Source organism: Oryza sativa, chromosome 2 (genome assembly GCF_034140825.1).
Source record: "Oryza sativa Japonica Group chromosome 2, ASM3414082v1".
Lineage (NCBI taxonomy): Eukaryota > Viridiplantae > Streptophyta > Magnoliopsida > Poales > Poaceae > Oryza > Oryza sativa.
The window spans coordinates 28,619,937-28,645,495 of NC_089036.1; the positions used below are offsets into that span (position 1 = coordinate 28,619,937).

The window sequence follows — 25,559 nt, forward strand, 5'->3', positions numbered from 1 at the left end:
CCTATCGTCCTAGCAATTAGCAGATTGATCTTGGTTCCTATAATTCGTCGCTTGGAGGAGAGGAGAAGAAAAGAGAGGAGAGGGGAAGCAGAGGAGGAAGGTGAGAGGAAACCACTTATATGTGGGCCTCACTATTTTAAACCGACCACACATACTGCTATAAGAGTATTATACCTAATTTAACCCGGTTTTGTAAGCTTGGGGTTAAGATTTCCGATATTGCGCTTTAAACTCGACGGGAAGATGAGCGACGTAAAGTAGACTTATTTTGGTCTATATTTTCACGGGCCCAAGCATCCCAGGAAGTGCCTCCTTGTAAATGGGCCTGGACCTGTTGAAAAGACAAGCGGGCCACGTGGACTGGTACATGTACCTTGTGCGGCCGTTTCCGAGTTGAAACAATGTCCGCCGCTACAACCGGGTTCACTTTTTTATTTTTCATTCGAACGTGCACATCACGGAGATTTGTCTATTGCTCCGATATTGCCGACCATGCAAAAGCACAAACTAACATGATGAATGATGGGTGACCCAGCGTGACCGACCGCTGTGATCTCGGTTGCTACTACCATCCAGGCTCCAGCACACCACCTTCTTTTCTTTAGGGCCCGTTTGATACAACTACAACTCTAGCTTCACCTCTCCTAGAGTTGAAGCTCATCCAAACAGTTTCAGCTCCACCAAAATTAGGAGTGGAGCTGGGTAGAGCTCTCTCACAAAATGAACTACTCCAGACCCAACTCCTAGAGCTAAATTTAGGAGTTGGAGCTGTATCAAACAGGCCCGTAGTAGAGTAGCTGTAGCTCCGGAGCAGCTAGTGCGCTACCGCGCTAGCTCCAATCACCGGCCTAATTAAGTGCCCTCGTCATCAAGTTTCTAGTAGCATGTTCTTGGCAGGTTTCACGTCAAGTTTCGTCCTTTGTCGTTTGATTTGTGCTTGACGACGTTCCAAGATCACGGAAACATCAAACATGCAGGCAGAGGTAGTTCCCATGGTCACTACGCGGCGCCTTTGATTGTTTTCTGATGCCTACTACTACCTTGAAAAAGCGACGAATTTACGTGAACTACTCCGTATATATACCGATTTTACTTGAAGGTTGAAGCACGCATCGTAGCGTACCGCGTACGTTCTCTCGCATACATAAAAAACTGTACTATTTGCTCGCGATGCACGTACTAAGTTATGTGAATTAAATTAAAGAGGTATACACATGGTCAGAATTAACTGTGCCGTCCAGCCAGACGCATCGGTACTACAGCAGCAACGGACGGGTCAATTTCTGGGGACGTATGCTCGGCCACCTGTCGAGCGCCATCAAATGGCACCAGGACAATGCAACAATCGCATCACCGGTTAATTAAGCTGTTCAGCACGGTACAGATTGCAACATTTCATACTCCACAAGCATAGAAAAGCAACCAGTTAACAGGACAATCACGAGTATCACTTTAATTAACCTTGAAAATTAAACTATAGCTAGACCAACATGCTTTTCAACGATCTGTTTACCAACCTGGGGAGATTTTTATTATCTCTAAATTCCTCTCCTATCTTTACACACGGGATTGATACAGCATCAAACACACTAACACGCCACCAAACAATCCAAAGGGTTTAACAAAAACACAAACCCGTTTTTACGTAAAAAAGCGACTATATTTGGTGGGGTTTTATGAAAGAAAAAGGTGAGAGATCTTATAGGCAAATTTAGCTTCTACATTGGCGGCGACATCATAGGGCTAGGATGGACCCGGCCCGGACGCTGTTGCCCCGCTCCTGTGGGCCCTCCACCTCCCTGCGTGAGGAGGGGGCCCCACGTGTCAGCTTCCCGGCGCGGCGGGCTTTCTCCGTCCTCTCCGCCGCCGCGTCCGCCTCCATCTGCTCCCGCCTGCACTCCTCGCTGCAGAACGGCGTGTCCCCTCTGCTCGATCGGCACACGACCGCGTGAGATGAGATCCCATGGCGTTTGGCGAAGAAGAAGAAGAAACGGAGAGGGTGAAAAGTAGAGGGGAGAGATAGAGTGGGCGGCACCTGTACATGAAGATGTCGCGGTTGCCGGCGAGCCGCTTCCGGCAGAGGAAGCACGCGTCAAGGAAATGCGTGTGCCCTCCCCTCCCCATCTCCTCGATCGATCGGATCGCCGCGCGCAGCCACACCACACCAGCTTCTCCGCCGCCGCCGCCGCGCGTCGACCTGACTACTCCGGCGCGAGATCCGGTGGTGCCGTAGAATAGGCCGTGCGGCCGGCTGACTCCTCCGGCGAGATCCGGTGCGGATTCCCCTCGCTTGCGGCGGAATCGCCCGTGGTTTCCCTGGATTCTCTGATGCGTTTCTGCGTGTTCTCAGCGTCCAAAATTCGTGATGCTTGGTGGGGAGGCAAGCGAAGGATGCGCGGGCTATTATATAGTGGGAGGGGTAGAGAGGTGTCAGTAAGTGGGACCGGAGTGGAGATCCTGCGGGTCCCACCTGTCTGTGGGCTCTGGCAGGATTCCGCGTGGAGACCGACGCGCTGGTGTTGTGGCACGGGAGGTGGGCCCCACGGTCGCCGACCCGCTCGTCCATCTGCCGCCTTCCAGCTTGCCCCGGCAGTGCTGTGGAGTGGGCCCTCTCCGGTTGGTGGAACCAACAAGTCAGTGGTAGTAGGAGTAGCTAGGAATGGGGTTTCAGGCTTTGCTTCTGGATGAATCTTCTGACGATCACCGCCGGATCAAAACAGCCTTGCAGTTCAGTCTAAACAAAATAAAGAATGCCCGCTCCTTGCAGCACATGTACACAATAAACACGGAGATTTTATATAAACTACAGTTTCTCTATTTATTTTTCATGATTCTTAACAGGATCGGCAATTATTAAGCCCCTGTCAGATACTCAGATCTTCAAGATCTTGCGGCCCTGGCAGCTCTGGAAAAATCTTGAGAAAGTCACACGGTACCTTTGGTTCTTTGAACAAGAAGAAGAAGGGCTGTAGTTTCGCCGGCGACCAGTGGTCCGCAAGTTTCAGCCTGGAGAGGCATGCATGATGCACGGGTGTTTAGCCCCTCTCTCTCAAACACCCCCCCTATTAGTTGGGCTACTCACATCAACGACCTGGAGCACTGCAAGGCCTGCCTCGTGGCCTGGATCCTCCATGAAATGCTGACAGAAGAGCTGAGTCGTCTCGTCCCGTAATACTGGACCAGTGGACCATCGCATGGCGGGCGTTTCTTCTGCAGAAATCTTCTGAACTTTAGAATTAAGGTTGCCATTTCTATCTTACGGGCTCGCTTATTAATTAAGCGCACGTAGTACCGGTTGCGGTGTGGCTGACGCCTTACGGCGGGCAACAACTGCACAAGCCGTTTAACTTCATCCCAAAGGAATCCATCAAGTGTGGTTGGTCATCAGGCTGAGTTTGCAGTTTACAGGTGGCAGTCAAAAGAAAGCGTAAGAGCACAAAGATTGACTCCGAATATTGGCTGCCCTTATGGATTCCGTCAAAGTTCGAGCCATGCCTCAGCGCATTTTCGTTACGGTAAGTCGGTAATTAACATGGTTAATTAGTAGCTTCTCACTTGGGAAACTCCTTTTATCCCTTAACAGAATACCTCCTCGTTTTTATATATTATTTAAATAATCATAAAAAAATTTAACATGATAATCAATATAACATATACTCCCAAGTAAATAAGCAAATTCACATTTAACAGTCGCAAGTAAAAAAACAAATTTCAGCACGACTAGCGTGTCCTACTCGCACTAAAATTTATTATTTTTTTATTTGTACAAGATACATTTGAATTTGTATGTTAGTGGAGTAATATATCATATATTGATCTATCTTGTTAAAAATTTTAAAATTTTTTGATGATTTTTCGGATGACATGCATAAAACGAAATTATATCCTTGAGAGGTATAAAAGAGTGATATTGTGGAGAGTAAAAATCTAATTACATCGCACTTACTTACATGTTAGAGTCGAGCAATGACATCTTAGCTAAAAGAGTGATCTTGTGGAGACGTGTGTGTCTTAGAGCAGGTACAATAGCAGGCTATTAGCCAACTATAAACATATTTTAATGAGATAAATGATGAGAGAGAAGAGCAGCGGGCTACAGATCTGTAGCCATAAGTAACTATTGTATGAATTGGCTATTAGATTAGCTATAGATGAATTGGAGCTAGTAGTGGGCTGTACTATTAGACTTGCTCTTAGGAAACCTTGGGGAGTCTTGGCTTAAAAAATAAGCTGATGTGGAGCTATCACCTAGGAAGTTGCATTATGTGAGTTGTGTCGTTGTTGTGGTGTGGTTATTTTTGGCGTCTTTGATGATTATATATACACTCTCGAGAAACCACGCCACGAGACCACTTAACATTGGTTTTCCCTTCCCTCTTTCAGCGCATGCTGCCAAAACGATGTCGGGTGTAAAGTTGTGATGCCTACTGCCAATAGGATGCTTGTGTAAACTAATTTGCTCATCATCTAATATATTCACACACAACCATTTTGCGTGCTCGAAAAAAATACCACTTTACAATGTAAATGCCCTTATGAAAGGATAAATTAAACCGAACGGTTTGATTCCACAATCCAAAACTCTTCTAAAACACGAATATTAGGGAAAAACCTAATATCAAATAATTAGAAGGGCAAAGTTTCGAACCCAGATCGGTTAACCCACCACATTGTGGAGCTAGCCGGAAGACCCTTGGACGTCTCTCAAATCCAAAGCTCTTCTCTGTTCGCTTTGGATAAGTTCCGTTATTTTTAGCTTAATTATATCTCCATATTATCATCAACCTGATTATATATTCATGCCAAACTTATAATAATAGGATTTATTGAAAACAAATTCTTCAACATTACTTAGATAACTTTTTTACAAGCTAATTGTTAGTTACAATACATAACATCTAATTTATACCTATAAACAAGTATTTATATCACCAACCAACTTTTATCCGCATTTCAACTTAAAAAGAGCATGCCTTAAGACATGTAACAGGTTCCAAAGGTAATATAAATATGCTTAGTTGGGTACTATTGTGCAACTAGACAGCCAACAGATCGAACATCAACAAAGGAAAATGAAGACGAGATGGAATAGAGAGGGCGTTACAATATACATTAGAAAAGAGCTCATAGGCTTCTTTTGACAGCCCGGTCTGAACCAGTACGAAGTAAATAGACCAAACACGAGAGCAGGACGCCTGGACGAGCATGCTGTTCTAACCAAACCTGTATATATATATATGCTCATCAGCAAGCATAATGCACAAAAAAAACTCTTCTATAATTACTTCACCGTTTTCCCTACCACAAACGTGGGAACTCGGGGTCGTGGTGGTGGTTCCTCTCGATCGATCCATGGACTCTTCGAAATGTCTAGTACACACCTGTACTTGTATATGTAGTATCACCCCAGTTGAACGCGTGTGTGCATGCATGCGTAACATGCATGCGCGCGTGAGTCTCCAATCCGGCAAAGGGCGCGCGGCTTGGTGTGGTGCCGAGCTGAGCTCTCTCTTGATCTCTACCTCTGCGGCTGCAGCTGACGCTGGGGCGCGCGCTCTGATCGGTGGTGGTGCGCCGCCGCCTGCGCCGTGGGAGAGTACTGCTGCTTCTTCCTGCGGTGCCTGTTCCTGTCCATCTCGATCTGCTCCCTCCTGCACTCCTCGCTGCAGAACGGCGTGTCCCCTCTGGCGAACGAACGACATGGTTTAGCTCGATTTCATGGTGTGTGTGCAGCCAGGCGGTGGTATGGTTGAGGGATCATCACCTGTACATGAAGATGTCGCCGGCGAGGCCCTTGCGACACAGGGTGCACTCGTCGAGGAAGTGGTGCGCCTCCTCCACCTCCGCGTCCTGGACGCAGAACACGGACGGGGCGCCCTGCCTCGCCGCGCCGCCCCTGCCAACGTTCACCGCCTTCGCGCCGCCGCTGCTGCTGGTGGTGGTGCCCGGCCGGATGGCCTGCGCGCTGCCGCCGCCGGAGAAGACCGCGGCGAAGTCGGGGTTGCCGAAGGCGTGGAAGTAGGACGAGGTGAAGTCCATCGATCGGGTCGTCGATCGGCGCCGCCGCGCGCACGTCTCGCCGCGGCACACCTACGCAGTCCGGCCTGCCGGATCCGGATCAGGCAGGCGAGCGAGCGACCGAGCGACGACGGCGATCGACCTCGGACTCTCGGAGGAGGGGCAGAGGTCGGGCGGAGGTGAGAGGCCGTTGGGAGGCAGGCTTAATACTTGCAGGGCAAAGAGCTTAACTGGCTAACTGTTTTACCAGCTAATCTCTAGCTTAATTTTCTTCGTCTCCAGGGGAACCACTCGATAAATGCGTGATGTCTAATTTGGAAAAGGGAAAATGGTTACAAAACACAGCAAAAAGGTGACCTGTGTTGATTCCGTTGCATGCATGCACCTAAAGATAGGTTATCACTACCGTGTGGCACCTATTTTTACTGCATCCATGACCCTGGTGACCTGGCCAATTAATTCGCCAGAGACGACGCATGAGTAATTGTCTGCTTGACAGGCAGCATTTCTACGATGTATATTACTCCGTACGAGATTGCATCACGATTTGGCCGGTCGATCGCCATGCAAGTCGAGGCTACGGCCAATGGAAGTTCGACATCACAACCATTCGTGATTCCAAGGTACCTTACAGATACTCTAGGATTAATTAAATAGACATTCCCGTCACGTCGACAAGCGCTCCAAGACAACACACAAAATTGCCCTTCATTTGTTTCGTTGTGACGAGGTTCATGATAAGCTGGAAGCACGCAAAAACATTTTTATACGGCCATGATGGCGAGCGAGGACAGGAAAACGGTGGAATTTCTCTGCTGCCGCGCGCTAAAAACCAATTGAGCCGCGCACCTGATGGTTTCGTGCACGCAGCTTCCTGAAATCAACGTACAACAACTACGCAGTGCCCTTTCGTTCTACAGGAGGTATATATGCATGCGATGCTCACCGTGTACACCTGAAGGCTCTCACATGGTTTGGCACTTCGGTTTTGAGTTTGGACGTGGACTGCGTTGTCGCGAGCTAGCAGAGGGGACAGCGGCCGTAACATGGCCAGCCAGCACAGCACAGCACAGCACTGCACTGCACCGCACAGCAGCTAGCGCACCACGGCGATCGAGTTGGTGCCAACCGTGTGCGACGCGACACGTACGTGCGAACGCGCGCGTGCTCGTGCTGAGCTCGGTCTCGGTCTCGACGGATCGGTCGATCTCACGTGTGCGCCCTGAACAACCAGCAGCCGCAGCCTGCATACCCTGCCTTGCCTTTGCGCCCAAGTGGGTTCGTGCTGGGCTTCAGGCACAGGGGCGCGGGCAATAATTTGGCGTGCTTAGATGTCGTAACGTGTCAAGAATCTCAGCTCGCACGGGAAGAGGGCTATCAAGTGCACCCTTGCGTTATTGAATTTGGCCTAGGTTGCCTAAAAACGATTCTTTTCTCTCTTGGAGCGTGCACTGTGAGCACATGCATGGTTGCAACTTGCATATACCAAGGCCCAGCAATGAAAGATTATCTCTCTATTATATACTAAAAGTCCATAAAACTTCCTACAAACATTCTCAAGCCGCCACGTGGGAGTCCTATAAACAATCTTAAAACGTCACGTGTCACTTTAATAAACAACTGGACCCACTATTTTTAATTAGTATTAGAAAATTGTTTTTTCACCTCCCTCTCCTATCCCCACGGGCTCACATCCAAGCAGCCCCCGCACGTCCATACGAACGTACAAACGTACGTAACGAAACTACCTACACACTACTCATTGGAAAAACAAATAAAAAACTATTCATTGAAAAAAAAAATGAAAAAGAACATATATATGTATGCACATCTGCACCCACGCGCGGTTGGAAAAGGAGCGATCAATCCTTACCCCTTTATTTTCTTCGGTTGTTCACTATCTAAAATTTTATAAAATATGTGATGTATCTTATCTATAAAAAATATTGCATCCATATTACCTATATATTTTAATTACAAAAAGTTATCATGTGGACATATAGTCTTAATAACTATATATGTGTGTTTTAATAACTGACAACTAAGTAATCTCCTAAGCCGCCAAGTACATTGTTGACCAATTAAATATGGTTGATCAATTATTTTATACTATTCATTTATCTTAGCAATAAATTATTTATGTATGTGCATACGTATTGTTTTTATTTTAGATACCTTGATGATCATAATTATAGGCCATTAAACTTCCTATAAATGCTTCTAGACTTCTAGCCCGTTACGTGGCACCCTATAAACACTTTCGAGTTGGCATGTGGCACTTTAATAAAATAGAGAAATTCGACCGTCGATTTTCATTTAACTCAATGAACCCATTATTTTAAATCGTTAGATCTATCATAAGAAAAATGTCCCTCTGTTCATGACTCTGCGCAGCATTCTCACGCATCTACCTAACCTACCCTGCCTCCGTTCCTCTCTTTTTTTTTTCTATTTCCATGATAACTAAAATTATTATTATTTTTCTTTATGGGCCTAAAAATATCCATCAATAGACATCAAACTACTAGATCTAGCAAGCTCTTCCTCTATACTCTCTTTATAACACAGTAAACATCATACAAATATTTCTAAATAACTACATGGCACTCTTAAATTAGAGAAAATCCAAAAAATATTTAACCATCGATTTCTACTTAAATCGATTTTAGGTTGTTAGATCTATCTTTTTTAAAAGAATGATCAAATGTACCAAGGTCGCACCAACATATATGACCAATTATTTCATTAATTACAGAAAAAAGTTTAATGTGATAAAGTTATATCTACAGTGCAAAATTGTTCTACAGTACATTGTCATTGTTATTGTAAATTTAATAGAGAGGAGATAATATAGTTGCACAAACACACGGCTTTATATAAAAGTCCATTAAACTTCTTGCAAACACTTCTAATCCATCACGTGGCATCCTATATATACTCCTAAGCCATCATATGACGCTCTAATAAATTAAAAAATCATATAAATTTTGATAAAAGGAAACACATCTCATCATTGATTTTCACTTGAATTGTTGATATGTTATTTTAGGCTATTGGATTTATCTCATCAAAAGAGAACAACAGGACCTCCACCGTTAGGTTAGATTGATCTAATTAACCAGAGCCTCAAAATTAAAGAAAAAAAATTCTATGATGCACCTCCTGCGGTTGCAGGAGATCGCCATCACCGTGTCAAGTTTCTCTGATGAGCTACAACTTTATATCGTATACAACACAACTTCAACTTTATAAACATGGATCCGTCCCATTCATATTTTCATGTGCTAAATTGTTCACCTAGACAAACCAACAATTGATATATACTGGAGCATAGTCGTAAAACATGCCATAGACATATAATACCACATATAAGCAACAAACAACTAGGGGTGAATTAGTTTTCCGGCAAGTTCAAGTAAAACCGAATTTACGTGTGGCGCGATGCATACAAACAGAGGTTTAATTAGGAGGTAAAAATATGTAGTATAAACCACATATATTGCAAACCTAAAAACTATCACATGATATAAAAATAAAAGTTTGAGATTTATCCACATCATCATGAGTAAAACTTTTATTTCCAATATACCTCCACAAATGCTTGTAGGTCATCTTACAGCAATGCACATAATAAACTACCATGATTGTTTAAATTCCTAAGTCTTTCCAACAAAGAAGATAAAATAGGGTAGATATTGTGGGCTTCGCATTGAATATTATGCACAAGTTGCGTGAACACACCGTGTAAACCAACTGACACACACACACACACACACATATTATATTGGGAGTAAGAAAAAGACATTTATACTCTTAAGACCGTCAGAATTTTTGTTACGGATAAAATATAATGAATTTAAGGGTAACACTTTACACATAAGTGTAATAAAAAATGCCTAATGTACATTAGCTAAAAAAAGTTATAAAGAGTGATTGTCTGGAGTATATAAATTCCTAATGTTTAATTATAAATTTTAGAGTAAAAATATTTAAATCATGACGACACTGATGAAAAGTCGACACTGCAATAATAATCACATATGCGGAGTTATTTTTAGCTATGAAATAATATTCGTAGGCTATGTGAAATCTCAGGCACTCTTCCCCTTAATTTTTTTTCTCCCCTAAAAGAATAATCTCACGCACTCTACACAAAACAATGAGTTGTTTCCCACAATCCAAAATCAATTTGGACTACAATAGACTTTTTTGTTTGGAATATATATATATATATTCATATACACTAAGGCACCCATTAAAAATGCAGCATATAGAAAAAAAATACCAGGTGCATCTTAGCAACGAGATACAATAATAAGTTGTAAAATATCTAGCAAATTTTACTACATACCAGAAAGACCTATCAAGTTCTATCAATTGTTGGCAAACAATAATATGGGCACAAGTACCATTATTTTCACATAGGGATTTTCAACTTTTTAATTGTATGAATAGTTATTTTCATCACAACTACGCAAATGATTTTTGTGAGCATTCTTTTCACATTTGGCTCAAATGTGCAGCCTTCTATGTGGTGAGTCTCTTGCCTCAAACTCATGAGTCATCTTTGAAAATATTTTTTGCAATCCTTTTACACAAAACAATTTTAGTGGAGTGCTTAAACCGCAATGTAGCGTTGAAGCTTTTACACATAAAACTATTTTAGTGGAGCGCTTAACCCGTAAGATAGTATTGAATCGATCTACTCCTTTTGTTATAGAAAAACATAGCTCATTTTACATCATAATGATATTTTATTCTTTCAAAATTTTTATATTTCTCGTCATACAAGTCATATACTCATATTAAACACACCAAGAGGTGAAGATAATGATAAATCAATTCAGTAAATTCTATCCTATCCTTTAAAGTACCTCCATGGGTTTCTCCACAATCTGCATGTATAAGCGCCTTTAAGGTGGCAATACAAAATCAATAGCCTTTCTTATAATAATATGATTAAAAGTTATTTTTTTTCTAATAAATTATTATTTTAAGATTCAGGTTGACTAGGTCTTTTCTTCAAAATACCGTAGGGTTTCACATATTAAAAAGAAGCGCTATACAAGATATGTATATTTGATCAATTAAAAAGAGGGGATAGCAGGATGGTTAAAAAAAAACTTACGAGCAATAAAAGTTTCTCGAGACTTCTCAAGGAAAAAGTAAACAATAAAAATTCAATTAAAATGAAAAATGCTTTACTTTAATTTCAACTTATTTTGTTAGAACTATTTCCAAAACAAAATAATATACATGCCCGCGCGAATGCGCGGGCTACCTTGCTAGTTGGTAGTAAAGCATGATGGTTTGTTTTATTAACTAACTCCAAAGTCCGCTTTAGCGCATTACCTTTGGCCCTTTTGCTCTACTAAAACTAGGCGGTAAAGAAAAGAATAATCTTTTGCTATATGCCAGGATTCCAATGGGTTGCACTCCGTACAAATGGAACCGGAGGATCGAATTTGTTCGATGTTACTGTTCGTGATATATGACCTGGAACCATATATTTTTGGATGAATGTAGTACTAATTTTTAGAGAAGTATAAACCCATTTACATTCGTAGAATCAAAGACTTCGTAGGTTGATGTCTCCTGAAATGCAGGAACAATGAACAGGGTTGTTATATATTTGGTTGCTACTATATTTTAGGCTAAGATTTGGCATGCCAATTTTTTGTTGGCCACAATTTTAACAAGATCTGACAAAAAATTGTGCCTATGACATATGAACACCAGGTAAAGTTTTTTCAAGCCAAATGTGTAATAGCAACCTAACAATACAGTAAGCTGGTCAAACTTCCTTATCAAAGATATAGCAAAATGTGGCTACTACTAACCAAACATCCCCGGAAGTGACAAATGTGCCAATTAAGTAGATTACATGAACTAGCTGCTAACCAATATGTTACGCGGTTATTTGTTATTTATATTTTAAAATAAAAAATATTTATGTTTTAATGATTTTGAAATTCGTAATTAATAACAATCGAGTTATACTCGGCCTATAATTTTAGTTGTAACAGTTCTATATTTGACAAGTCTAGCTAATATTTAGAATAAATAAAACTAGTAGATTGTATTCATATTGGAGTCTCAATTTTCATAACATGCATATATATGGGTTTTTACGGGATCCATGATATTTAATGCAAACCTACCATGATCTATATAATCAAGTACTACTAGATTTTTTTTAGTTGATATAAGAGTTTTTATGGCGTTCACGAAAAAAAGTAAGAGTTTTTATGATGTGTTCGATTAATTTAGGTGTAGTAGATGGATGTATTATTTGGTATCAGAATAATTTTATAGTGGACATGAAGGTGGGGGCTACGGGTATACGGTCTTCAGTCGAAGTGATACTGTACGATCTACTGTATCCTAATTCTTACAGGTAACTGAAAACTTCTTGGCAACATTAGAGCACCACTGATTACGTTGATGAGCACGGTACTGCAGCTCAGTTGCAAATGCAAATTCTTTATGTCAAATACTACAACTTCTCTTATTTCTTCCAGATCAAGAAAAAAAAGAGTTAAGCAAAGGCCGTATATATACAGCACAGCATACAAATGAATACCTACAAACACATACCAGTTGCACACACACGCTGCTGCAGTGTGGGCAACGGAAAAACAAAGCCTGTAGTAATTCACAGGCACACGAGCTAGCTAGAGCTAGCGCTCGAGCCGATCTTCAATAATCTCCAGGACGGCTGGGTAGACGCGCAGGGCTGTTCGCCGCCGTCGATCGAGCTGAACACCTATGGATTATATTACGTGTGTACAGCAAACAAGCCGATGCCGGAGACGACATATTTTTTTAGATAATAGAAATGGATTACATCTCCGGCTTCTGTCATACACATAGCCATAGCCGGAGACGACACATGCCGCGATAATATTTCTACCGGGCCCAGACCGGGATGCCGTGCGGGCTCTGCCGCCGCTGCGGCTGCTGCTCTCCCCTCGCGGCGGCGGGCTGCATCTTCGCCCTCTTCTTCATCATCTCCGACGCGTCGTCGGCGTCGATCTGGCGCTGCCTGCACTCCTCGCTGCAGAACGGGGTGTCGCCTCTGCACGCGCGCACAAAGCAGAAAACCACCGGTCACAAACCAGAACGCGCGTGCGGCAAGCTACAACGTACACTACAAACTCCATGCGGCGCTCACCTGTACATGAAGATATCCTTGTTCCCGGCAAGCATCCGCCCGCAAAGGAAGCAGGCGTCGAGGTAGTGGTGGTGGCGCCCGCGGAGCTCGCCGGCGACGTCGACGTCGCGGGACGTCGTGCGCCGGGGGCTCGGCGACGGTGAGACTGACTCGAGGTTGCCAACGGGCTCCAACTCCAAGGTGGCGGAGAAGTAGAAGTAATCCTCCATGGCTCGGATCGGTGGCCTCTTCTTAACTTGCTGCTGCTTCTTAATTGGTTGCAAGGGGGGAGACAGAGACAGTTGAGATCTCTGGGCTGAAGAGGACTGTGGTTATATAGAGGAGAGGAGTGACCGGAGTTTCAGTTTGCCTCCTCTGAGTCTGTTCTCATCTAGTTTTGTTAGTGTGTTCTAAAATTTTGGCGGACGATGAATTACGGATGAAATCAATTATTTAATGACACAGATGAAAAAATTAAATACTAGAAAATTGAGAGATATGTTTAAAAATAATCTAAAAAGTGCTGAAGATATATATTTTTTTAAAAAGGTGACATTCAATAGGTCGAGAAGTGCACCCACAATAATCCATAACCCCTGTTCTGAATGGCTTATGGACAACGGATTATTGCCGGTATGTTTTCTAAGCTTTTAAACGGTAAGATCTTCTTTTTTTTTAAAAAAAATCATCAGTTTCTTAGTAAACGTTTTTAATCAACTTATCAACTTAATTAATTTACAATATATACAGCTCATTAGTTTTTTCTTTTAGATAATTGTTATAAACTCGGTTTCATTCACCATCCATCAGACTATCACTATTTTTGAAAAAACCCTTGGACTAACAATAGATTGCTCTTGTCGATCATCTCTCCAGCAGTTTTTATATCATTGATGCTCTTCTTAGCTGAACTTGTTTTAAATACATTTGATCCGTGAACGTGTATCATTACCAGAGTGACGATAAAATTAAAGATAGTACAGAAGAATGATAAAAAGACAAATTATTAATTACGTCCGCGGAGACTTTGCATTAACGTAGAAATGGTAAAAATCAATCCTGAGGTCATGCATAACGCATAGCTGAACATTTTATTATCATATTAAAAACAACCACGTTCGTATGCATGTGGCGTTACTATGATCTTCCCTTGCCAAAAGTGAAAATTATATTGCTGCAGGAAAACGACAAGCTAATCGTAAACTCATTGTCCCAATTGAAGTCTTTGTTAAAAGCATGGGGAGTAAGATGTAAGAATACATCCATCCTCCAACGAAAGGTTGGATCCTCCAAATTAAAGAAAGCAAGACAGAAAAAAAATTGTGGTTATTACCAGGTTAGGCATCTAGCTGGCCAAGTGGCAACAAATCTAAAGCTGGCTCCTTTGAGTGCTATGTGGCGAATCAGGTGGCCGAGCAAGAGCAAAACCAGGGCGCAGGGTGGCAATTGGCATGGTCTTCTGATGATATTATAAGGAGCAGCTACACCTCGTGGGCTCACGACCCCTATATTCTATGCGTTCGCCCCTTTCCATTTCTCGGCCCCTTTACTTTGTAGCACACGGCCCGTCCAATTTGATGGATAGAATAGTTTTGTTTCTAGAAGTCATCACTTGCTCCTGGTTTTTGGGTGGTTTTGTGTGTTGAGCAGTGCAGCATGCTTGCTTGGAACACCACTAACATAGTTGAATTAGTATGCAAATTACATGTTTAACTTTTGTTGCAAGTGAAATAAACTAAGATATTTTAGTCAAACAGATAGGTGGTCAGCCATGGCGTAATTCTGTATTGGAGGTCAAAAAATCCTACACCCTCCGTCCAAGTTCATTTCTAGCATCTCTCATTTATCTCAAAATAAGTTTACTTTTTATAATCATTGAATCAGAATATATAAAAGTAGAGGATAATTATATTAAGAGAAAATTCATGAAATGCCATTGACAAACACTCTAATTCCAGAAATGCCATTGACAAGCGCAACTTCCTCAAAATGCCATCGTACAAGCGCTTTTCTCCCCGAAATGCCATCACAACCATAGTGCTGTTAACTCCTATCCGTTAAGTTGTATGAAAAGACAATCTTACCCTTGGGCAACCTTTTTGCTAAAACAACATCATTTTGTATTGTTTGCTCACAGAACATTATTTTGAATTGATGCATATTTAAATTCACAGACGTGTATTATTTTGCTACCAATCAAATTATTTCAAAATTAAATTCACAAATTTTGGCATCAAAATTATTTCAGAAATTTTGCTATCAATTATCAGGGTTGTGATATGAGCAAAAATAGGGGCATCAATTATCAGGGCAATACACACAGAAAGTACCAATCATGATCAACATGAATTTTCACAAAATAAAGGGTTCACAGTACTTAGCATCACAACCCAATATAAAGAGTACTTAGCATCACAACCCAATATAAATGGTTCACAGTACTTAGCATCACAACCCAATACAAGAGTACTTTGCATGCTTAATACATCTTAGTTCAGACAATACATGTGACAGTAAGAAACTCAATCAATTATTCTCCTCTTGCTTCTAGTCCCCATTGCTGGACTACTCTTCTTGCTTCTAGTTCTCATTGCTAGACTGTCATGTGGTACTTCATTATTCTTCCTCCTTTTGGCAGGTAGAGTAGTAGGTTGTACTGTTGGGGATGGTTTTCTCTTGATTTTCTTGTCTTTGTCCTCCTTCTTCCCCTTCCCCTTCCCCTTCTCCTTCCCCTTCCCCTTGGCAACAGGTGCAGCAACATGTTGTAGTGGCACAATGGTCATAGAGCTGAAAAAAAAAGTTATTTAGCAATCGATTTAAGTTGGCATTAATCAAGTGCAATGGGTACAGTAAAAAACAAAAATGGCTACCTTGGTAAGGATGGCAAAGGCTCATTATTAGACTCAAGTCCAGAATCACTAATTGTCCCACCAACGGCACTTTAAAATCATATATTACACATTAGTTAAGTTGCTGCAGCCTAGGAGCAATAAAAGGTTAACAAAGTGGAAAGTGGAAGATAGAAATTTCACCTTGATAGGCTAGCCAAGATTTGACTTGACATAGCAGTAGGATCAATGTTTTCAGTGGCAACAGTGGCAGCAGAAGTAGATTTTGGTTTTGATTTCCTTTTCAGTTTTCTACAAGAAAATGAAAATAAGCGAAGTTTGTTGGCAAAGGAAATCAACATGAAGATATGGATATAGAAATCACCTTTGTTTTGCCACTAAAGCATAGGCCTCTTTGGCTTCTGGATCTGCTTCTTTGCAACTTGTCCATCTATGGCCATAATTTTTGTAGATAGGACACTTTTGCTGACATTTGGTACCTGCTTTTCTCTTGCCCTTCTTATTCCCCTCAACCCCACCTTTGTGCCTTAAAGTTTTGGGCCTCCCTGCAGAACTCTTCAATATTGGAGGATAAAGAAAGAAATCACGTGTATTCTTTGGCCAATGGGAAATGTCAGTTAGAGCTGGAATGCGGGCTGCATATGTGGCTTTAAATCTGGCCACACTATAGCATTCATCAACATAATCATGCACCTGCACCCCCCTAATAGATGTGATGAAGCACAAGGCATGAGCACAAGCTTTCCAGACACTTGCCACTCTCTACATGTACATGTCTTCTCTTCAAGATCAACTACATGCCTCTTACCACCTTTTGTGAAAATGCAATAATAAGATTATGTCCATCAACATTAATAATGGGAATTGCAAGTATAAAAATTCAATACGACATACAACATAACATTACCTGGGTCTTTATCAGTAACCTCGGCAATGAAATCATCACTTCTATCTAGGTCAAAGTTTAGTCCTCTACTTTTCTCAAGAAGCTCCTTCATGACACAAGGTAGAATGATATTACCTTCCAATTTGGCTACCACCTTCTTCCTCACACGAAATTTATCCATCACCTTTTTTCTAATCTTATCAACCAATTCGTATGGCATAAGACCTTTATGCTTTCTGATCCAATTGTTGAAGCACTCCGCTAAATTGTTGGTGATGTAATCAACCTTAGAGTGCGTGGAGAACTCGCTTCGCATCCATAACCTACAAAATAAGCAAAGACAAAATATTACATTCAACTTCAGTTCACGTACTGAAAAAACAAGTATTCGACTAAAAAAAGATACCTTTTGTGGTGGGTTTTCAAGTATGCTATAGCTTCAGGCTTTACTTCACCTATTGAAGCCATGTGTTCATCGAAGTCTATAGGAGTCCATGCATATGCTGCTGGCCATAAATGTTCCTCAAAAACTTTGCCATGGAACTTGAGCTTGAAATTGGACACAAGGTGTCGCATGCATTCCCTATGCTCTGCATAACCAAATACCTCTTTAATAGCATAGTCAATGCCTTTTCATGCATCTGAACAAATTGATAGTCTAGCTGGTTCACCAATAGCTTCATGCAGTTTCTCCATGAACCAAAGCCATGTCTCACTAGTCTCCGAGTCAATAATACCATAGGCCACTGGGTACAGCCAATTGTGTCCATCAATAGCACATGCAGTTGCTAGCTGACCTCTATACTTTCCTGTCAAGTGTGTACTGTCAATTGCTAAGTATGGCCTACAACCTCCTAAAAAACCTTGAATGCAAGGGTGTAGTGCCACAAATAGCCTTGTGAATCTCTTCTTGTCCTTGAATGTCATATGGTCAATGGCGACTATACTTCCTGGGGACCTCTTCTCGATCTCCGCCTTCCAACCATATAGCTTGTCAAAGCTACTATCCCAGTCACCATACAATTTACTCATAGCTAATTCCCTCCCAGAATGTACTCTCTTGTAGGGGATGGTTAACTTATGTGTGTCCTTTATCCTCCTTTGCAATTCCATGGCCCCAACACTAGCATCCTCACGTAGCCACCCCATAACCTTATCACAAACCCACGCTCTCTTTGCATTCCTGACCTTCTCGCTTTTTCTAGTACTAAGACAACCATGGTACATCTCATGGACCTTAATCTGAAAAAGAAAAAATATGCAATTAGATAAGAAAATAACAAAATATGCAATGTAACACATTAATGTAACACATACCTGCACTGCTGGACCACCATGAATAGTTGACGCATGAAGCCTCCATCCACATCCTTCTTTGATACATCTAGCTCTGAATCTACTAGGATCAGTTTTTTCAACAAAAAAACTCGAATTCTTTCTTAATGGAATATTGAGCCACAGCCAATCTAAACTCACACATTGAAGGATAAATAGTCTCAACAGTCATGGGTGGGTTTTCTTTGTCATATGCAACTTGTGGGATTACTGGATCTGCCTGAGCATCTCGTGCAATCCACTCTTCATCATCACTATCAGTGATACTCAGATCATCTCCCCCTTCTACCTCAGGCACATTATCAGTTTCAGCAATAGAGTCATCACTCTCAGATGAAGAGTCATCACTCTCCGATGAAGAGTCATCAATACCAACTGAGTATTGTTTCTCATCATCTACACCTACATGCTCATAGTGCGGAATGGATTTTCTAGGTATGCATCACTTTTGGATGCCTGACTAGTGCTGCCTTCCTGAGTAAAAAATGCCTGAGAGGGGACTGAAAGTGATGGAGTGCAAGGTACAATAGCTTGGGACAAATTAATTTGGTTTCCCAGAGTGATTACCACTTTACCCCTTTTAGTATGATGAAAGCACTCCAACATTGCTGTCAAGTCCTGATCTTTGCATATTGGAATGAGTTCTTTGCTACTAGCATGAATATAATGCAAACATACAGTTTCATTTAAACCCCATGGATATTTTTCACAAATATCACCCAGAAAATCTTTGAAGTTTGTTACGTCTGCATCAATAGGCCATTTGAAAGAAAAACCACCCGGAAATTCAGGCCTACATGTCTTACCCATTATTCTCACGTCAAGTAAATAAGTAGAAGATGTGTCCATTCTGTTGATGAACACATCGTCGATGTGTGAGAAGAAAAATGTGAAAAATGTAACTGCTCTGACTCCCTAATAAAAGTATATTACTCATAGGGCATAAGATGAAAGACATACCCATCCGGAATCCAAGATGAATCCATCCCCTCATGTTCATGCTCTCCTTCACTGTGCTCCAATCCATCTATAATTCCACCACAATATCTCATTCACATCATGCAGTACAAATTCTTCAAATGAAACCAAACAAAAGAAGGAAAATGGAACCACCTGAGAGGGATGTGCCACCTGCTGGGACTATTATGCCGCTGCTAGTGACCACCGTACCGGCGCATGCAGCCCCCGCACCACCCCCTGTGCCGCCACTTGCCACCTCCTCGCCTCCCGTCGCCTGAGAGCCTGCCACCGACGCGCCGCCACCTGGAGCCGCCGTGCCGCCACCTGGGAGCACCACATCGCAGTCGAGGGCCGCCGCACCGCCGACTGGGAGCCCCGCGCCGTCGCTAGGGGCCGCCGCGCCGTCGCCTGGAGCCGCGGGCCGCCGCCTGAGGGTCGCGCGCCGCCGCTTGGACCCGCCGCGGTGACCCGCGCCGTCACCGGGGGCTGTCACGCCGTCGCCTGGAGCCGACGTGCCGCCGCCTGGGAGCCCCGCGCCGCCGCTGAGGGCCGCCGCGCCGCCGCCGAGGGCCGCCGCGCCGCCGCCGGGGGCCGCCGCGCCTGAGTGCCGCGCGCCGCCGCCCGGGAGCGCCGCCTCGCTGCCGCCGCCGGGGATCCCCGCGCCGCCGCCCGCGAGCGCCGCCGCGCCGTCGCCTGGGGGCGCTGCATCGCCGCCGCCGTCGCCCCCCATCGGTTAGGTTTAGGGTTCCCTCTTTTTTTCCCCAATCTCTTTTCTTTTACCGCCTGTAGACAGTATAATTTGGAGCGAGGGTAATCTGGTCATTCTGGTAAAAATAAAAATTCTAACGGTGTGGACTAAACGGTAAGTTGACTATGATGGCATTTCAGAGAGAAAAACGCTTGTACGATGGCCTTTTGAGGAAGTTGCGTTTGTCAATAGCATTTCTGGGATTAGAGTGCTTGTCAATGGCATTTCATGGATTTTCTCTTATATTAAGAGTAAATAAAGTAAGAGATAGTTATATTGGTATTTGATAAACTGATGGTATTATATTTTTTTTTACTTTTTTATTCATATGTGTGGAATGGGTGAAAAATGATTCTATTCTGAGACGTTGATGAGACTATGACTGTATTTGTGGAATTGTAAATGAGATAGTGATTATTTTTTTAAGATAATGGAAATGCTTAAATGGGAAACTGATACACTTCCGTTTTGCCGGCTGCCCATGCTTTTCCCAGCAAAAAAGAGTAACATCACTTTGCTGCCTATTCCTATCGGTAGTTACATCCTGCAAGCTCTTTTCGCTTGCCATCTGTCGCTTAATTGCTGAAACCATGTGCCGGCCTCTACAGCTACAGCACCTACACATAGTTTCAGACTCCAGATCAAGCCTGAAATGCAGCGATCAGTAAGCTAAGGGCCCTGCTTTAATCAAGCCTTAAGTACGTGTCTTTCAAAGTTTTGCGAGCTTATGAGAGGCAGACACATCGCACGGTTAGGCGCGAAAACAACAGGGGCACAGGACACCGATCGTTCCATTCCATCCCTTGCGACCACCACAACCATCAATGGTAGTACAGCAATGCTCCTCTTTCCCTTTTGGCCTCTTAAACTAAAGAATTTTTCTTTCGTCCGAATCTTTCTTTAACTGCTCTTTTTTTTCGTGTCACGAACTCGGGAAGGCGTGCATATTAGCTTCTTGTAATTTGCAAGATGCAAGTGGTTACGAGACGTATTAGTACCTTTTGTCAAAAGGGAAAGAAAACAAGAAAGAGGTTAGTACATGAGACGCTACCTTTGGGACACTTTACCATGCATAGGTTGATTGATAGACAATGCATGCTACGGGTGTGTTTAGCTTACGCCAAAATTGAAAGTTTGGTTAAAATTGGAACGATATGACGGAAAAGTTAAAAGTTTATGTGTAGAAAAGTTTTGATGTAATGGAAAAGTTAAAAAATTGAAGAAATATTTTGGAACTAAACTCGGCCTACATTGCTACGACCGATCTGAACTGTACTCCCTCCGTCCCAAAAAAAGGCAAACCCTGTGTTTCCGTGTCCAATTTTAACTGTCCGTCTTATATGAAATTTTTTTATAATTCGCATTTTCATTGTTGTTGAATAATAAAATATGATTAATATTTTATACGTGACTTGTCTTTTTAATTTTTTTTATAATTTTTTTAAATAAGACGGACGGTCAAACGTTGGACACGGAAACTAGGTTTGTTTTTTTTTTTTTTTACGGAGGGGCGAAGAATGTAGCAGCTAACGTCCTACTACGGTGCTAGTGTACTGGATTGCATGTGTGCAGTTGATCGAGGGGGTGACCGGTCAAGTCAATCGTCCGAATGACGACGCGGACAAAAGGTGCTGGCTGACTGGGTCTAGCCACGCGCACAAGCTGGATTCGCTTGATAGTTTTCGCGGAAGGACGCTTATGATTTTGCTTTGTGAGAGAGAAGCCTCTGCTGCTGCCTTTTTGCATGGTTCGGTTTCAGCGGTCGGAGCGTGATAACTAGCCATAGGTTACGCCGTGTAAACAGTGAGCGACATTGGGCTCAAGAACGTCGGAAGCCTCACGAACGTCTTGGGATGGAAGTACGCAGATGGCTGTGCTGTGTCATGTTTGTTTTCGGTCACCAAAAATTACGCACTGTTAAGCTCAAATTGCAGTGCTATGTGATAGCCTGATAGGTGGTAGTATTAGTTTTCCCCATCTTTTAAACTGTACTATAGTTCTAAAAAAAACTGTACTATAAAAGATCTCTAATTACTCATTATCAAACAGTGCAATAGGTCATCATACTAATCGGTTTGTAGTACTGCCTTAATTCGTTTGTTCGTTCGTTAGGAAGCCGGCAGCGGCCCCGCCTCAACTGTTCATTTTCTTTACATTTCTGCATTTGGGGCCAAGGCCAACGGACCAACATCATGTTGCCGGTCAGGATGGCCAAGATCATTGCACAAAAGCAGCTACAATGCCTTACCGGTTGATCTGCTCAGGTGACAAGTTAATAGTACAGAATCGAGGCACACATTTTACCCAGTAGGATCTACGGCTCTCAAGGATGAAAGAACTGGTTGCAACGACACAGCATCAAAGTTCTCTCCCACAGGTCGAAAAGGAAGGGAAAAATCCTCACACAAGAAAAAGGGGAAAACGCCGTCATATACACGTATTTTCTCTACCGCGCTATTTCTCTTGCTCTAATACATGCACAGAACAAGACTGCAAGGGTGATGGACAGAAAACTGGAATTAACTCGGAGCTTGCTGCTTGCCCTGACTCATCTGAATATTCCTTGTGCGTTCATCTCATCTCGATCGGGCGATTCCCTTTACTTTCTCAAGGGGACCCCGGATGCTTTACTTGCGCCTATGGCTTAGCTCAGGACGGGCACATTCGCCGCGACGGCGACACTGCCGGCGTCGAGCCTGTGGCGCTGCTCGTTTCTTGCAGCGCGCTCCCTCGCATTCGTGGCGCTAACCCTCACTGCTGCTTCGTCCATCTCCATCTGGTGATCCCGGCACTCCTCGCTGCAGAATGGCGTGTTCCCTCTGTTTGTTCACAACAAAAAGAAAGCTCAGTCAGAAACTATTCAGAATCAGAGCTCAGAGAAGCTGATCGCTTGGTGATCACTTTGTATTCTCCTGCCTAATTATCCAAGTGATTCAACCGATAGGAGCAAAATTGAGCGTGAAACAGACCTGTACATGAAGATGTCGCAGTTCCTGGTGAGCGGCTTCCGGCAGAGGGAGCAGGCGTCCATGGCGTGGCCGGACAGGCAGGCCTCGCCGCCGTCGAGTGGCTCGATGTCAAAGAACGAAGAAGAGGACGACGACGCTGACGCCATCTCGGTTACAACTTACAACTCGAGCTGAAAGATCCGAGGAGAGAAGACCGATGAGCTGAGCAAGTCTTGGGGATCACTGCCAATACGGGAGAGACTTGAGGCTCTCCTCTTTTATAAAAGAGAAAGGGGGTTAGTGGTGGTTGCTGAGTTTGGTGCAGGGGGATGCGCGAGAAACCACGGCTAGATTTCCAGGAATCCGTGGCAAACAAAGCACGGCTCGCATCGCCAGCACACACGCGGGACACGGCTAAACTGGCCGAACCGGCGCGGCTAGGGCCAACACAAGAAGTGTTGCCCCGGTTTTTGTTTGTTTGGTTGCTCGCGATTAGTCTCCCCTGGTTGCCTTGGAGACCTTGGTGGCGCCGGCGTTGTGAACTGCAATGCTGCAGAATCCACCGGAAGATCTGTAACAAACGGGGACCCGGTTTCTTTATGCGCAAATTCGATTCTATGGGGACCTCTTGTTGTGGCCTTTTGCTAGCTGTTTGGTTTTGTTTATTGCGCCGGTCTCGCCACGTGTTGAGGAGTGCACATGACTAGGACACATTAAATTACACCTTCAATGCGGTATTAAGGACATTAACTGATGATAGTTTAGTCACATTTATTATAGTGTACAATAATTTCGAAACAGAGAGGACATGTTTCTACGTGAAGCATGTTGCTGGCTTTATGTATTTTCTCACTCCTTTTTGGAGGAGAAGTTGGCAATGAAAAAGAGGAGGAAAGGCAAGGAAACTACCGGAGCGAGGAGTGAGTAGTGAGGCTGTAGCAGCGATGGCGACGCACGCGTCTCTAGTTCTGTACCGCACCGTGTAAACTTTGGAAGCGTCACCGGTGTGGACACGGACAATTTACGGTGGATCCAGGAACAAATTGCAGGGGATCTAGTAGTTAACATATGTATAGTTGCAGTCCGTGTTTGATTGGTTCTTGACACGGATAGGAATTCCCCTTGACCCGTGTTGACCACGTTGGACGTACGCCAGACTGAGACACTGACGATGACAAACATTTGTGTCCGAGCCGACGACCCCATGGTCAAGTAACTAAAGTTTCTGTCATGCATGTCCTTAACGGACTTCAGGGAGAGACAGATTCAATTCGTCTGCTTCAGTTCAGTACGCCAGAAAATTCATAGACGTGCAGGGCGCGTTGGCGTGTCGAATGGTCCACGACTCCACAGTGGGAGTGGATCTACGATCCAGGAAGCACATTTTCCGTTTCGTGGTTAATGCACATTTTCTGTTTTGTAGTTTAATGACCTGGTCTGAACATGCGTGATCCACTGATCCCATACTATAGAATTGCGCGGTGCAGCAGTTCAGTTCATCAGAACGGTGACCGGGATGGACAAGGGCATGCGTGCCGAAATTTCATTTCATCAATATTTCTTCTTGAGTTTTGCTTTTGAAGGAGATTGTTCTTGCTTCTTAACCATATATGTTTTTCTCAGAGAGAATCAGAAATATTGAATTCTAAATGCTGTAATTTTTTTTACGTATGTATGTAGATACTCCCTCCGTTCTAAAATATAATAACTTTTAGCCTTCAGGATTTGTCCCAAAATATACCACCAACATTCTCTTCCCAACCAATCACAACCCTCCACCATTAACTTTCCCACCTACCTCCACTATTCATCCAATCACAACTCTACACCACCCACTTCTACCTAATTTCTTAACAACCGTATATAATTCTAAACTTTTTATATTCTGAGACAGAGGGAGTAATAGTTTTTAGAATCAACTAGCCAAGCCCAAAATGTTTAGAATTCATACTCCGTTTATGACGGGCTGGGTATCTTAGCCCGTGTAGGCCCATGAACGTCATGTTGGGCTTTGTTAGTTTATGACGTTTTTTTGGGGAATAAGTTCACTATGGGTCCCTCTATTTGTCGTCAAGTCCGATTTTCGTCCCTTGACCACAAAATCGGATATGACCCGTCCCCCAACTTACGAAAACCGGGCAAACATGGTCCCTCGGCGGTTTTGATAGTGGTTTTGGCTGATGTGGCGCCTACGTGGCTAATTTGACTCGGTCTTCATCTGACTTGGCACTGACGTGGCGCTTACGTGGCAAATCGAATCGAAAAATAATAAAGCCCGTGGGACCCACATGTCATTTTCACACATAAAATTTTTTTAAAAAATAGTGGGACTCACGTGGGCCCCACATGTCATACTCACCCCCTCATCTTCTTCCTCCCTTTCCATCTCCCCTCTCTCCATATCTCTCCCCTCCTCTCTCTAGCCTCCAGGCGCCACGGCTCACTGGGTCACGGGAAGGTTCAGCGGTGGTGGCCAGCGACGCGACAGCAGCCGCCGGCGGCGAGCTCCACCTCTCGGCGCAGCCGCGCGCGTTTCTAACCATGCGTGCGCGCGGCTATCTGATGGCGTGGGCGGCACGGATGGATTCATGGATCTAATCCCGTGCCAGCACGTAGCCCCCGGCGACGCGACGGCGAGACGACGACGGCTGGCGACGTCGCT

General features: G+C 43.5%; 3 protein-coding genes across 4 annotated transcripts; all 3 read right to left on the reverse strand.

Annotated features, from left to right (window-relative positions):
• Positions 1 to 5,065: 5,065 nt before the first annotated feature.
• Positions 5,066 to 6,309, reverse strand: LOC4330358 (uncharacterized). 2 transcript variants are annotated; one of them, XR_001542954.3, is made up of 3 exons: positions 5,765 to 6,270; positions 5,303 to 5,684; positions 5,066 to 5,223 (listed from the first exon to the last, which is right to left on the reverse strand). XR_001542954.3 is itself a non-coding variant. In XM_015768340.3 (2 exons), the coding sequence occupies exons 1-2, from the start codon at positions 6,037 to 6,039 to the stop codon at positions 5,519 to 5,521; spliced, it is 441 nt and encodes a 146-aa protein (XP_015623826.1). In that variant the 5' UTR covers positions 6,040 to 6,309; the 3' UTR covers positions 5,066 to 5,518. The 2 variants fall into 2 exon arrangements, 1 of the variants encoding a protein (XP_015623826.1); XM_015768340.3 differs by having other exon boundaries at positions 5,066 to 5,684; positions 5,765 to 6,309.
• A 6,189-nt stretch (positions 6,310 to 12,498) lies between these two features.
• On the reverse strand, positions 12,499 to 13,469 carry LOC107277113 (FCS-Like Zinc finger 2). The gene is made up of 2 exons (XM_015768341.3): positions 13,193 to 13,469; positions 12,499 to 13,096 (listed from the first exon to the last, which is right to left on the reverse strand). The coding sequence occupies exons 1-2, from the start codon at positions 13,399 to 13,401 to the stop codon at positions 12,928 to 12,930; spliced, it is 378 nt and encodes a 125-aa protein (XP_015623827.1). The 5' UTR covers positions 13,402 to 13,469; the 3' UTR covers positions 12,499 to 12,927.
• Positions 13,470 to 22,169: 8,700 nt separating this feature from the next.
• Positions 22,170 to 23,150, reverse strand: LOC4330359 (FCS-Like Zinc finger 3). Its single transcript, XM_015768342.3, has 2 exons — positions 22,919 to 23,150; positions 22,170 to 22,768 (listed from the first exon to the last, which is right to left on the reverse strand). Exons 1-2 carry the CDS (start codon positions 23,062 to 23,064, stop codon positions 22,594 to 22,596), a joined length of 321 nt encoding a protein of 106 aa, XP_015623828.1. The 5' UTR covers positions 23,065 to 23,150; the 3' UTR covers positions 22,170 to 22,593.
• Between the last annotated feature and the right edge of the window lie 2,409 nt (positions 23,151 to 25,559).